Below are 13,860 nucleotides of genomic sequence, written 5' to 3'. Positions count from 1 at the left end.
TTTTTTTTTTTTTACAGAGTGGCGGAAACGGGCTTCCATACATACCTTACCTGTATGGAAACCGTGATTATTATCCTTTCCAAAATGCATTGAAACGAGCAGCACCGCAGCGCCACGCCTGTCACGGTTGAGTCCAAGCCTAGTGGGTGGAGGACAGATTTTGTTTATTTTCGTGGCTAGATAGTCATTCAGCGGGTTGATGTTAACTGAAAATACGGACAAAATTTGAATGAAGTGTTCTGGTTTGAACCTTTGCTTGAAGACTGGTCGGTGGTTTCATAACTTCGTGGGATGCTGGATTTACGGGACAACAGAAGGGAAGGTTTGTTAGCGTGAAGCTGGTTAGCTCATCTGCGCTAGCAAGCTATCGACAATAAGATAGCCTGTCAGATTTGAGGAAGATAAAACTACCTTCACTCCATCATCTACGCGTGGAATTACGCTGCTGCCCAGTTGGTTACTGTAAGTAAAATAAATCGTATTCGACTGATAAGATTTAAATACTCTTTTAGCCATTTGATAAATAGTAGCTTAAGCTAACACAGCAGCTAGTTAGCTTAGCCACGCTAGCGTACCCTCTATAATAACAGTTATATATAATTTTATTTATTTTTTTAGCAAAGTTGTACATATATTTCGTAGTTGTAAAATATGTCGAGGCTATGTGTTCAAGGTTTATACAAGAAAAAAAATGTTTTTAACCGTTTTTAGTTAATATGGTCCTTAGCAGTGGTAGGTTAGCCACCTTGGCTATCCCTAGCAAAGTGTTATTGGTACAGCTTAATTTATAAAGGATCTAGTCGCTGAATTCTTAAACGATTGTTGTTGTTGGTCAAAGCAAGATATTCATTTATATGAACATAGTTGAGGGCTGAGGTGCTGATACAGGAGGTTGCCAGTTCTCATTTCCATCACATTGAACTCAGCATTAGTTTCAGTGATGATTTACTTAGGCAAGGCAAGTTTATTTATATAGCAGCTACAATTTAATATATGGACAGTGCTTTACATGAATTACACAATGAAGTGGAACAAAAATAAAAGAGTAAAAGCAAATACAGATAAATACATGATAAAAGCAGGTAGTAAAACAGTTGGATCATAATCTTAAACTAATAATACCTTAATTAACAGTTAAATTCAACTGTCAAAAGCAGGTGCAACAAATGGGAGTCTGTTCTATAAAGCGGGGAGCCAGTGTATGGACTTCAGAACAAAGCTGATGTGCTCTACTTTCTTAGTTTTAGTGAGATCGTGGGCAGCAGCCTTTTGGATCAATTGCAGGTGTCTGATGGACATTATAGTTAAACCTATGCAGACACTGTTGCTTTAATAAATTCTGCTTAAAATAAATGCATGAATGAGTTTTTGTAGATCCTGCATTTATATTAGTTCTTTAATCCTGGAAATGTTTTTCAGGTGATAAAAAGCTGACTTAATACCTGCCTTTATGTGCCTCCGAAGGTTCAGGTGTGAGTCAATCATGACAGACACTCAAACAGTGTTTGCTGTTACCAAGGATTATTTTGTCTATTTAAGTATTCCAAAGTATCATATGAAAATAGCTCGTTTATCTAAAGGTAATGTACAATGGTGCATTTTGAGTTATACTTTGGATTTTACATTCTTAGATCATAGATTTAATTAGCTTTCCTCTTGTAATGCTGTATATTCTGCATTAAAACACCCAGAGCACATTGCACACATAAAATTCAACAAAATTTTGACAATATATAAACATCTCTTCCATTAAAAACACGTTTTTTTTTAAAATTCCAAATCAATTGACATGAATTAAACAATGTTCTTGTTAGAAATTGGTGCGTTTTAACTTCAATGTGTTTTGCACACTGTAATTTAATAGATGTATGATGACTTGCTGTAATCATTGTTTTATCATTAACCTATATGTGATTCCTTAGAACATTTTGTGTCATTGTGGTTCACATAAACAGCATATAATCTGTATTAAAATAAAAAAGTAAGCTACTAAAGAGTAAGAAATAAGAAGACAATGTAGCTAAGCTGTTGGATACATATGTAGCAGAAACTTAATTTGTCTATTTTAAGAAATTATAAAATTTTTCACTTCTAACAGACGTTAATTGCAGTGTTCTATACAGGGTTTCTTGTGAGGCAGTACATGTCAATATAATCTGATTCACCATATGATTAGAATAGCTCTGGGTTTGAAGTATTTTTAGGACCAAATAAAAACTGGTTACCTTTAATAAAGAGTGAAAAAATGTTTTTTTTGCCTGGGTGGAAATAATGGAAGAAATGTAATAGTTTTTTTTTTTTTTTTTTACTTTTGTATGTTTGTCTATTTTGATATAAACAAATTGCTTTCCAATGACTACCTTTGCTTTAAAATTGTAAGCCATAAAACAGCACTGACTTTCTGTTTGTTTTAGGTGGCTAAACGTGGGCTACTTTAGGCAAAGGACTAACTTCTTGTTGTCATCACAACAACAAAAAACCCCATAAAGGACGCAGTTGGAAAGCCCACCCAGTGCTGAAAACAGCGAGGCAAGATGTCAATCACAAACACTCCTACCAGCAACGATGCTTGCCTTAGCATCGTGCACAGCCTCATGTGCCACCGACAGGGAGGGGAAAGTGAAAGCTTTGCAAAGCGGGCCATTGAGAGTCTTGTCAAGAAGCTGAAGGAGAAGAAAGATGAGCTGGATTCTCTTATTACTGCCATCACTACAAATGGGGCTCATCCTAGCAAGTGTGTAACCATACAGCGAACTTTGGATGGACGCTTACAGGTATTACAACGTCTCCTTTACCAGTGTCACCTGATGTAAATTGTGAGGAGGGTTGACTTTTATAAGCTCTCTTTTGTTGTATAGGTTGCAGGGCGTAAAGGTTTCCCCCATGTGGTCTATGCCAGACTGTGGCGATGGCCAGATCTACACAAGAATGAGTTGAAACATGTAAAATATTGCCAGTATGCCTTTGACCTGAAATGCGACAGCGTCTGTGTCAACCCATACCACTACGAGAGGGTTGTTTCTCCAGGAATTGGTGAGTTAAGATCCCATTTTCACCAGTTCAGTTATATAGACATTATTGTAAAAATAACTTCAGTTTAAAGGGGGTAGAGATCACTGATTTATATATTTAATTTGTGTTAATGTGTTTGCAGACTTATCAACATTGACCCTTTCAAATTCAGGTACAAAGCTTTCCCTTTCCTCGTCTAAGATTTTATAGACGTTCATCAGTCTTAATCATGTCTGTCGTTTTCTGCCAGGTCCACTAATAGTAAAAGACGAGTTTGAATATGAAAACCAGCAGTCGCACGCCAGCTCTGAAAGCCACCTGCAGACAATCCAGCATCCTCCATCCAGGCCGGTTCCACAGGATACGTTCAGCAGCCCCCCTCTGCTTCCCCCGTCGGAGGGCAGCACTTCAGCTTCGTCTTCTGCTTTCTCTACCATCAGTGCTGGACCATCAAGTGAGATATGATTATAGTTAATGCAGACAAATTAAAAAAGTAACCATAAGTTTGTAAAATCAGCTGCCACAGGTCCTTTAGAGGAGGGGTTCCCTAAGGTTATGTTTACAAATCAACAAGCTTTTTGTCTGGAGATTCTATTGTGAAATTATATGAAATTCCCAAAAAAAAAAAAAAAGCTGACAAAATCTTGGGAAACGTAAAAAAAAAAGAAGCCATTACTTACAAATATTCTTTGTTTCTGTTGCATTTTGTTTAAATGAACTTTCTATAATTGTTTTTATTCTTATAATCCATTACAAGATTACATTTTTTAAATGTTTTGGTTGGAAACCCCACTTAGGAATTTTCTTGTCTTTTTGAAGTGTGACTGTAAGAAGTAATAAGCCCTATTTGACTCTTTAGTTTCATCCCACTTTAAATAATCACAAAAAAAAAAATATAAAAACCGATTAACACAAAACTAATGTTTCAAAATTGTTCAGATTATAATGCTATAAGCAGTTGATACCAGGTAGTTACACTATTATTAGACAAAAACAATTTTTCTTACAGTCTTGCATAAGAAAACTTTCCCACGTTCAGGCGTTTAATATTACCAAAATTACATGTAGTCTCCTAACGGCAAAATACCTTACAGTGCAGTTTTATTACATTCAATAAAGTTAGACATAAATCTGCGGTAGTTTTTATTTGTATATGTTAGGATTGCCTTGACATTTTAAAACATTGGTGAACAAGCCTTAACTTGGCAAACCAGATAGTTAATGTGCAGCATTCTGGATTAGTTCAGATGAGTTGATATTTTTAGCCAAGTTTTAGTTTTAGTTTAGTTTAGCCAATCACAAGGTGAAAAGCTAGAAACATCTTTGCCTCAACAAGGTGATGAAATGTTTCTGATCAGACATGAAAGCAGCAGCTAAACCGTGGTCCTCCTGCACTTCTATTTTTATTTGGCTCAGTTGTTGGTTCAGCAGCTGTTAGACCATGATACTACATCCTGTTGGCCGACCTGTTCTGGACGGTTCTTGAACTCGTTAAGCAGGAGCGGTACAAGTTAGATTCTTGTGTGATTGGGAACATAGAAACTCCATGAGAATTCCACCTGAAGTTTTTTTTTTATGCAAGTGTTTGAGCTCTTCCCACAAATTCTCTGTGGCTTAAGATGGAGACTTTGTCATGGCTGCTTCTAGGGCTGGGTATTGTTAAAAAATTTTCGGTGCCAGTACCAATACCGATACCTTCACTTCGATTCCGGTTCCTGAACGATACTTTTTTCGATACCAGTTTTATATCGATTCGAAGAAAAAGAAAATTACACAACATTAAAAAGTACAAATCTTGAGTTTTATTTTAAGCTCTGATTTTTCCATTTACATTTTTCCTCTTACATAAAAAAAAAAAAATTCAGTGTCTAATATTCAGTGTTACATTGTAAGGACCTTTTTACTTAGCAGTTTTCCTTTAGAAAAATTAACATGTAACATGCTTTCTCAGGAGACAAACGAGCCCGTTGAATGGGATCCTACTGACAGCGCACCGCTGGTATGTGGGGGTCTGAGCGGCTCCGACAGAAATATTGGAAGGCAGGATGAACTGACTGCACTGATTAAGTTTTCAGGTGTATTTTCTCACTTAAAAACATAATAAAACTACTTTATTCCCACTGATCACAGCAAATATAGCTGCAAGGCAGAGAAAGGATAGAGTAGCTCCGCCCAATGCGCGTCAGATCCACTTTTCGACCGCGCAGCCAGAGCAGCAAGGCTGCTTCAGCCGCGCGTCAGAACTAACTGGTACAAGCAGCAAAAATGAAGCAGCAGACGTGATTTTGCTGCTCCTGCTGCGTCCAGTTTGAAAGCAGCATGATTAACTCTGCTCTGGCTTTGCTCTGCCCACGGGCTGATGAGAGGAGGATGGTTGCGCCGGCTGCAGTCCGCTCTTCTTGCAGTCAAACACCGAGCAACTTTCTGCTCTTAAATTTTTTCCGTGCACGATGTATTGCGTTGCGCACTATTGGCATCAGTGTTAATAAAGTGAAGCCACACTTTTGACCTGGGGGGCATTTTAAAGGGGTTCCACGATGCTCGCAACCAGTTCACAACAGATACACATGAACCCTGGCTGTAGGCGTGACCACCTATGTATTTTTCCTGGATGACGCAATCACGTTAAGTGTTACAGCCAATCACCGAAACTTGGTACCGAAAGACGAGGCATGTTTCGATACTCTGTAGAACTGAAGCATTTCGGTCGGTACCATAAAAGAACCGATGTTCGGTACCCAGCCCTAGCTGCTTCTTTGTTTCTCCTTGGGTCACTTGTGATGAATTTGGTGGTATGAATTAGATTCTTTGTCCACTTCGAGGACCAATGACTTGAGATCCACTATTTCCACATAATGTTCAATGCACATTTTAAAAATGCTGAACATTTCCATGATGCCCAGCCTGTGTAAAATTCTTTGAACAGACCAACCTCGCATCATTATTAATGTATACCTGAGGATGAACCAGCCTTTTGGATGTCCACGGTTCTCTTCGTGATGACTTTTTGGTTGTTTTTCCATGTTGTCACACATAATGACAGTTTGTCTAAACAGGACATTATATTATATCTAGTGTATTTCCATAGGATCTTCATTTGGTGGAATTTTAAATAGTTTAAAGATGCAGTAATTTTACTTTGATAGATTTTGATAGATACTCCATCTTCCCAGTATGATAGATAGATACTGGGAAGCTTTTTTATTTAGAAATGATTTCAGAGATTTAACCACCCTAAAACAAAAATATGTAGTTAAATTTAATATCAGAGACCCAGCATGTTTGTATAGTTAATTTAAATGTCAGGTTTTATCTTCTTAATCCGTCTACTAGAATTTCTCCCTGATTCTCCAAGCTAGTGCTCCGAGTGCTGTTTAACCTATTAGAGACACTGACAAAGCGAATGACTGTACATCAACATTTTGCAAACATTGGTTTCCTGTTTGTGTGTTTCTAAGATCCCACTCCCAACTGGAGCAGAAACAGCAGCTTCCCCCCAGCAGTGCCGCAACACCAGAATGGTCATCTACAGCATCACCCACCCATGCCGCACGCAGGCCATTACTGTAAGTAAAAGTCAGGAATCGCACAGCTTGAACTCTGCTTTTAAATACCAGTGTTTATTGAACAGGTTTAGTGTTTAAAACAGTTTGGGGAGTGCACTAAGATATTTAGAAAATTTAAAACACCAAAAGTCTTTACACAAGTTTCTCTTCTGAGCCTCAGCTTCCCCTTTTTAAAATAAAAGGAGAAGATAGTGCTTAAATAATGTGAGTTGATCAGCAGGCTGTTAGACTCCTGTAGCTGTAGGGGATATTTTTGCTTTAGAAAGACTTGAATGTATTGAAGGATTTACATTTCTTATATTGACTCATTTATTAAATAAAGCAACATTAGTCTTTTAAATCTGAACTTTGACAAAATTTCATAAGCTATAAACCAAATACTAAAGCAGATCTCAACTGAGGATCGATGTACATTTAGAATTAATGCAAGTATCCAATGAAATTCTGTTCATAGATTTTTTTTTCCTTCCTAATTTTTGTTATGCTTTAAATGAAAAGGTGTGTTGATCAAAAACTAAAGCTAACCTTTATTGACTCCAGGGCCTGTCACCAATGAAATTGCATTCCAGCCCCCTATATCAAACCACCCTGGTGAGTATAAAATAGGACGTAACTGATATACCCGGAGTGCAAATCCACTGACAGGAGTTGTTCTTCCAGCTCCAGAATATTGGTGCTCCATTGCGTACTTTGAAATGGACGTCCAGGTTGGGGAGACATTCAAGGTGCCATCTACATGTCCGATTGTCACTGTGGATGGTTATGTGGATCCATCAGGAGGAGACCGCTTCTGTCTGGGTCAGCTGAGTAATGTCCACAGGACGGAGAATATTGAAAGAGCAAGGTGACTGCTAATACTAAAACATACCTTCTATGTTGTTTAACAGTAGCTCTATATTGTATAAATTGGAAAATATCCATAACTTTCTTTTTGACCTCTTTGAACTTTTAGGCTTCACATTGGCAAAGGTGTGCAGCTGGAATGCAAAGGTGAAGGCGATGTGTGGGTGCGCTGTTTGAGCGACCATGCGGTGTTTGTTCAGAGCTATTATCTGGATCGAGAAGCAGGGCGCGCCCCGGGCGACGCTGTTCATAAGATCTATCCCAGTGCTTACATCAAGGTGAGACCGCAGCACACTGTTCTACAGCAGGGTTCTTGTAAAGTCTTGAGTGAAATTTGAGTATTTAACCTGAGATTGTCCAAACCACCAAACTGTACCTTTCATACCACTAAGACCACTAAGGAATCTAGAAATGTCAGTCATCAAAATCATGGACTTTTTGAAATAAAGCAAAGATATATATATATATATATATATATATATATATATATATATATATATATATATATATATATATATATATATATATATATATATATATATATATATATATATATATATATATATACTTTCCAGATTTAAATTAATAAAACTATATACCATATATGGGTATAAACCTACTCAAATTTGCCTAAATTTTGGTAAAATCTTCCAGCAGCAGTGGAGGCAGTCAGACCCTCCCTTCAGTGCTGCAGTAGCTCAACTGACTAAAATAATGAGCTGTTGTTTGAGTTCATCAAAAAAACAATCCTTTATAGCTGAAAATGCAAACACAATACTGTTCTTAGGAAATCTACACGAGGCACACATTGATATTTAACAGAAAATAAAAGTTTGCTCTCAAAACAATCCGGTAAAGTTCCTGGATTTGAAACGAACCTCTCTGATGACGTACGGTAGCACTGTCAGTGTAAATGTTAGCTTAGTTAGCCCGATGATGGTTGGGTGCTAAGGATTCTTTCTTCCTTTCAGTTTGCTGTTAAATGATGAAACAACAAAACAACTCCGCATACTCTGCTCCTTCATTTCTTCATTTGTTTGTAAAGTCATTGGATGCTTATGTGGCTAATGATAACACAAATATTGTTATGGTGGGTCCAGACTGAAGGTGTAGAGTAAGAAAAAAAGCCACCCTGCTGCTTTAGAAGAACAGCATTGAAGACTATGTTCAAAATGATTAGCTGCTGAATGTTTGATGGACTATAGAATTGTTTACCTGGTAAAATAATTAGTATAGAATCGCACAATGCTACTTTTTTTGTAACAGCATTAATTTTGAAATGTTAGTAACGGGACATAAACCCAATAAACTAATATTAGAAGTTGTTTATGGCCTACAGTTTGTCTGAAATGCTGCGCTTTATGTCCTGTTTTATTGTTTGTGTTGTTTCATTTAGAACCACTTTGCTCACAAACAGATGTTGCATCTCTGAACATTGACAGGTGTTCGACTTACGCCAGTGCCACAGGCAGATGCAACAGCAGGCGGCGACGGCTCAGGCGGCAGCTGCAGCTCAGGCGGCAGCCGTGGCTGGGAACATTCCGGGCCCCGGCTCTGTGGGAGGCATTGCCCCTGCCATCAGTGAGTGCTCCCACTGCTGCTCTTGGCCTCCAAGAAGTGTATTACTATGATTGCTTGTCATTATCACAGTCTGTGGGGGATTGAGTCTTAAGTAGTATCAGGGACTTTCTCATGGTGGTGCAAAGCGCTACAACCAAGAAAATTATAGAGTGGCTTGAGAGGAGAAAAAAAACAACTGACAGCACAGACTAGAGGAAAATACTTTCTACATTGTGTCAGGTGTTTATTATAAGCAGGAATTATTAAATTAACTTTTTAAATGTCTTCATCCTGTGGGCTCAGAACAACTTCTGAGTGACGGTGTGAAAGGTGCTGCTTTAGAGCTGAATGGTAAGAAGGGGAACCATTAATTCAGTGTCAAGCAGAAGCTCCCGAAGGAGTATGTCCGCTAATTATTGGGAGACTTTAAGCAAACTTTGATTATGCAAAATCCTGAAGTACAACATCCAGTCTATATTGCATTGAATCAAATAAAAGTTGAAAAATTTTTTTTTAATTCTGATCTAAATCTAATGGAGATGCTGTGGTATGACTGCATGCAGTAAAAAGTGAACGACAAGACCTCTTTTGTATAGTAAAAGATTGATTGAAGGTTTTGACAAACTACCAACATGGGCTCAGTCAAACTGCTTTTTTATGTACTTTTGTATTTGACCTTCAACTGTGTTTGATCCTGAAAAAAACATTTCATTGCAACAAAGCAGAAATAGATTGAATCAAAGTGGGTTAACATTTTCTTTTCACATTTTGTAATGTAAGCACAGGTAGCCATGTTGTTGACTTTTCAAGGTTTTTACTTTTAACTTAAATTAGATATTTTAGTTTGTTCAAATGAGTAAAAATGCTTATTGAAGAAGTGAGTTTTTGTGCTGTGATAATTCTGCTTTATAGCTGCAGCACTGCATGCAAAGCAACTAAGATGTCTGTTCTGTCCATAATTTCCTCCACAGGTTTGTCTGCCGCCGCGGGAATCGGAGTCGACGACCTGCGCAGGCTGTGTATTCTGCGCATGAGCTTTGTAAAAGGCTGGGGGCCCGACTACCCACGGCAAAGCATCAAAGAGACCCCCTGTTGGATCGAAATCCATTTACACCGAGCTCTGCAGCTTCTAGATGAAGTTCTGCACACCATGCCCATAGCTGACCCTCAACCTCTTGACTGAAGTAAAATTCAACAAACTGATAAAAAAAAAGAAAATCTATAGAAAATGTAAAAAAAACAAAAACCAAACAAAAGAAAAATACTTTTATCATCAAACCACTCCATCTATAGGCCTGGAGTGATTAAAGGAGGACTGCAGTCATATGAGTTCTGTACAGCTTGTAGTAGAAGAATGGACCTAAAGACCAGCAATATACTCTAAACTGGAAATATGCTGACTATATTTCAGGACTTGAACACATCACGGTAATTTGAAAACATACGAGAAACATGCACAATAAAGTGCTGCGCTAGTTATTAACTTGTATGAATTAAAAAGAAGCAATCAAAGTCTTCATACTGAATAAATCAAATATTTTGAATCATTTAACTGCAATGTGTCTGTTAGTCCTAAGTGTATTTTAATTGGGAGTATACTGCTGGTATGTTGGGTTAAAAAAGTCCTTCCCTCTCAGATTGGGGCCCGTGTGGAAAACTGTATGTTACTCATGCTCTTGTAAAACATCTTTAAAAGAAAAAAATCGATTTCAAAGCTAACAGTTTCTTTTATATCTTCTTTTAGGTTTAAAACAGTAAATTTTAGAGCATCTTTCAGCACCATTTTATTGTTTTTAACCACCATGGAAAAGTATTACTACACATGTGAATTGTTTTTCTTTTTTTTTTTAAACACAATTTAAAACATTTACACACCAACAGAAATATCATCCTTTGTCTTTGGTTAGGTGTCCATTAGCACTTTATTAGTTTTTATTTTTTAAGTTTTGTTTGCTGTATCCATGTATTCTTAGTATAGTTGATATTTCTACTTATTACAGTCTGTGGAAGAGAGGAATTTGCTGTAAACCCAAAATGTCAAATCTTTCATACTGAAGGTGGTTTGGGTGGTAGATTACATTACAGTGGCTGAAATGTAAGAAAATGAGTGATAAATAAATCAACATATGAACAAGTGTTAAATGAACTGCGAGGAAGTGTAAGCCATAACGATAAGTATATATTGGAGGCTATAGGAAATAACCAGACTGAGGTGGTTTCAGTATTAAGTTTTTTTTTTCATGTTTTACCCAGCATGATTGATCAGAATATTCAAATCTGTTAACCAACACTTGTGGCAGTATTTTATACACTTTTTTTCCTACCTAGCTGCAAAATGTTAAAAGAAAAACGAAACTTCCTGCTCATCTTTAATGTAATAAACTGAATTCACTGAGTTGAAATGCTATTGGCGTTTACTTGTTTAAATCTAATGGGCTAACCAGAAGTCCTTTGTTTTGTATGCGAGTTAAGAGCCAGCACAACAAGTGAACAAGAAAACGTTTATTTACTGCAAAGACAAATCACAAGTTTTAAGGAAACCAACACTAAAAGCTAGCCTGAGCTGAGATCTGAAATATTCAGAGAACAAAACTACATGTCATAATAGTTTCTATCATTAATACCACACACTAAATGATAAAGTCCTTGTCAATATAAAAGTCCCCCAATTGTCCTTTGTTTTTGTTTTTTTTCTGTAAAATACACAACACGTGTCAGTTCACTTGCCAATTTTCAGAATATACATGTCTGTAGCAAACTCATGACATCAAAAGAAAGGTCACGTGAAGTTTGTATATATTATATCAGGTACTATACATTATCCAAAAGAGTGAGAAAGAAATCACAAAAAGCACTGAAGGTCAATAGAGCCGAGAAAATATTCACTAAATGAACAAAACGCATAATCAGGAAACAAATAAATAGAACTTTTTTTCTTTTCATTTGATATACACATTTTGGTGAATAAAAAGGCTTCTCCAAATGCCACAGCTTGATGCCTGTCCCAGCATTGAGCAGTGTGCTACAGTTGGCCATGACTCACCAGACTGTCAAATGGCACCTAACGAATCTAAAAAAAATTGGAATCAAAACAGGTTACAGCATTCAGAAAATATCATTCGACAACAAAGGAATCACAATCAGAACTTTTTTTTTTTTACTAATGGGAAACTCCCCTGGTGCTTTAACACTTCTAAACATCACAGTTTGCAGGTACTCATCTGTGTTGCAAAGTTACAGTGCGCAGCGACTGATCTGTAAGCCTTAATGCCAAAAAAAGTTATTTTCTTCTTTTTAAATTGGTGGCCCGTCTAATGATATGGCTACTTTTTAGAAGGTCATCTGCTGCAGCCAGGGCAAAATAAAAGGCACCAGAGTTTTCTGTGGTTCAGTAATGCCATAATGTCCTTTATGAAGAGAGGAGATTCTGATTTTAAATTTATCATTTTAGAACTGGACTGTTTTCCACTTTTACTGCACCACTGGCAGTAAAAACACAGCTTCAATTGACCAGGAAGCTTTCAATTCAACTGTACAGGTACATTTCAAACAATTAAAATGAAAATTTAATTCATTGCTTTAATTCAATTTGTCCTTATTACACCTATTGATACAGTTCTGTTAACCTTTGACCTGGCTTAAAGTCAAATAAATCCCAATTTAGTTTCTCAGAAATGTCAAATAGTAGATAAGACCAATTTAAAGAGGGATTTTGAAAAGGAATGTTACATTAGGGACTACTTTCTTGTTAGTCTTGACACCCACCAAGAAATAAAAGATCAGTACTGTAGTGTTTCCAAACTTGATTGAGGAAAGTTAATTGGAAGGAAACTCTCAACTCTTAATTTCCTTAGTTACTTTTGAACCAAATACACTAAAACAGTTATCAGGGAAAAATGAGAAAACAGGCTAAATTAGGAAAATACAGTAAGGAAAATAAGTATTTGAACACCCTGCTATTTTTCAATTTCTCCCACTTAGAAATCATGGAGGGCTCTGAAATTGTCATTGTAGGTGGATATCCACTGTGACAGTCTAAAATAAAATAAATAAATCAAAAAATCACAATGTATGATCTTTTTTTTTTAACTATATGTATGATACAGTTGCAAATAAGTATTTGAACACCTATCAGTTAAAATTCTGTCCCTCAAAAGCCTGATAGCCTGCCTTCAAAATGTCCATCTCCACTCCATTTATTATCCTTAATTAGATACACCTGTTTGAAGTCGTTAGCTGCATAAAGACACCTGTCCACCCCATACAATCAGTAAGAATCCAACTACTAACGTGGCCAAGACCAAAGACACCTCCACAAGGCTGCAAAGGACGGGGAAATTGCCAAGCAGCTTGGTGAAAAAAGCTCCACTGTTGGAACTAACATTAGAAAATAGAAGAAGCTAAACATGACTCCCTCAGACTTGGGCTCCATGTAAGGTCTCACCTCCGTGGGGTCTCAGTGATTCTAAGAAAGGTGAGAAATCAGCCCAGAACTACAAGGGAGAAGCTGGTCAATGACCTGAAAAGAGCTGGGAACGCAGTTTCCATGGTTACTGTTGGTAATACATTAAGACGTCATGGTTTGAAATCATGCATGGAATGGAAGGTTCCCCAGCATAAACCAGCACATGTCAAGACCAGTCTGAAATTGCCAATGACCATTTGGATGATCCAGAGGAGTCATGGGAGAAAGTAATGTGGTCAGATGAGACCAAAAGAGAACAGTTTGGTCCTAATTGTTTGGAGGAAGAAGAACGATAGGTACCCTCCCAAGAACGCTATCCCTACTGTGAAGCATGGGGGTGGTAGCATCCCGCTATGGGGTGTTTTTCTGCACATGTGACAGGGCGACTGCACTGTATTAAGGAGAGGATGACCA

General features: G+C 37.3%; 1 protein-coding gene across 1 annotated transcript; it reads left to right on the top strand.

Annotated features, from left to right (window-relative positions):
• Positions 1-95: 95 nt before the first annotated feature.
• Positions 96-11,363, top strand: smad4a (SMAD family member 4a). The gene is made up of 11 exons (XM_038279078.1): positions 96-462; positions 2,415-2,774; positions 2,859-3,033; positions 3,155-3,184; positions 3,263-3,466; positions 6,471-6,578; positions 7,119-7,169; positions 7,239-7,422; positions 7,531-7,699; positions 8,864-9,002; positions 9,953-11,363. Exons 2-11 carry the CDS (start codon positions 2,535-2,537, stop codon positions 10,162-10,164), a joined length of 1,512 nt encoding a protein of 503 aa, XP_038135006.1. The 5' UTR covers positions 96-462; positions 2,415-2,534; the 3' UTR covers positions 10,165-11,363.
• The last annotated feature ends 2,497 nt before the right edge of the window (positions 11,364-13,860 follow it).

Source organism: Cyprinodon tularosa, unplaced genomic scaffold, assembly GCF_016077235.1.
Source record: "Cyprinodon tularosa strain WSP-4 unplaced genomic scaffold, ASM1607723v1 ctg1019, whole genome shotgun sequence".
Lineage (NCBI taxonomy): Eukaryota > Metazoa > Chordata > Actinopteri > Cyprinodontiformes > Cyprinodontidae > Cyprinodon > Cyprinodon tularosa.
Note: the sequence above shows the minus strand (reverse complement) of the source record. Positions and strands in the feature narration are given on the sequence as shown.

Bases quoted from the DNA above. Each gene is read 5' to 3' on its own strand.
- smad4a (XM_038279078.1), top strand. From the start codon at position 2,535: ATGTCAATCACAAACACTCCTACCAGCAACGATGCTTGCCTTAGCATC. The intron at 2,775-2,858 runs GTATTACAACGT...TTTGTTGTATAG, and splicing joins CTTTGGATGGACGCTTACAG to GTTGCAGGGCGTAAAGGTTT. The intron at 9,003-9,952 runs GTGAGTGCTCCC...TTTCCTCCACAG, and splicing joins AGGCATTGCCCCTGCCATCA to GTTTGTCTGCCGCCGCGGGA.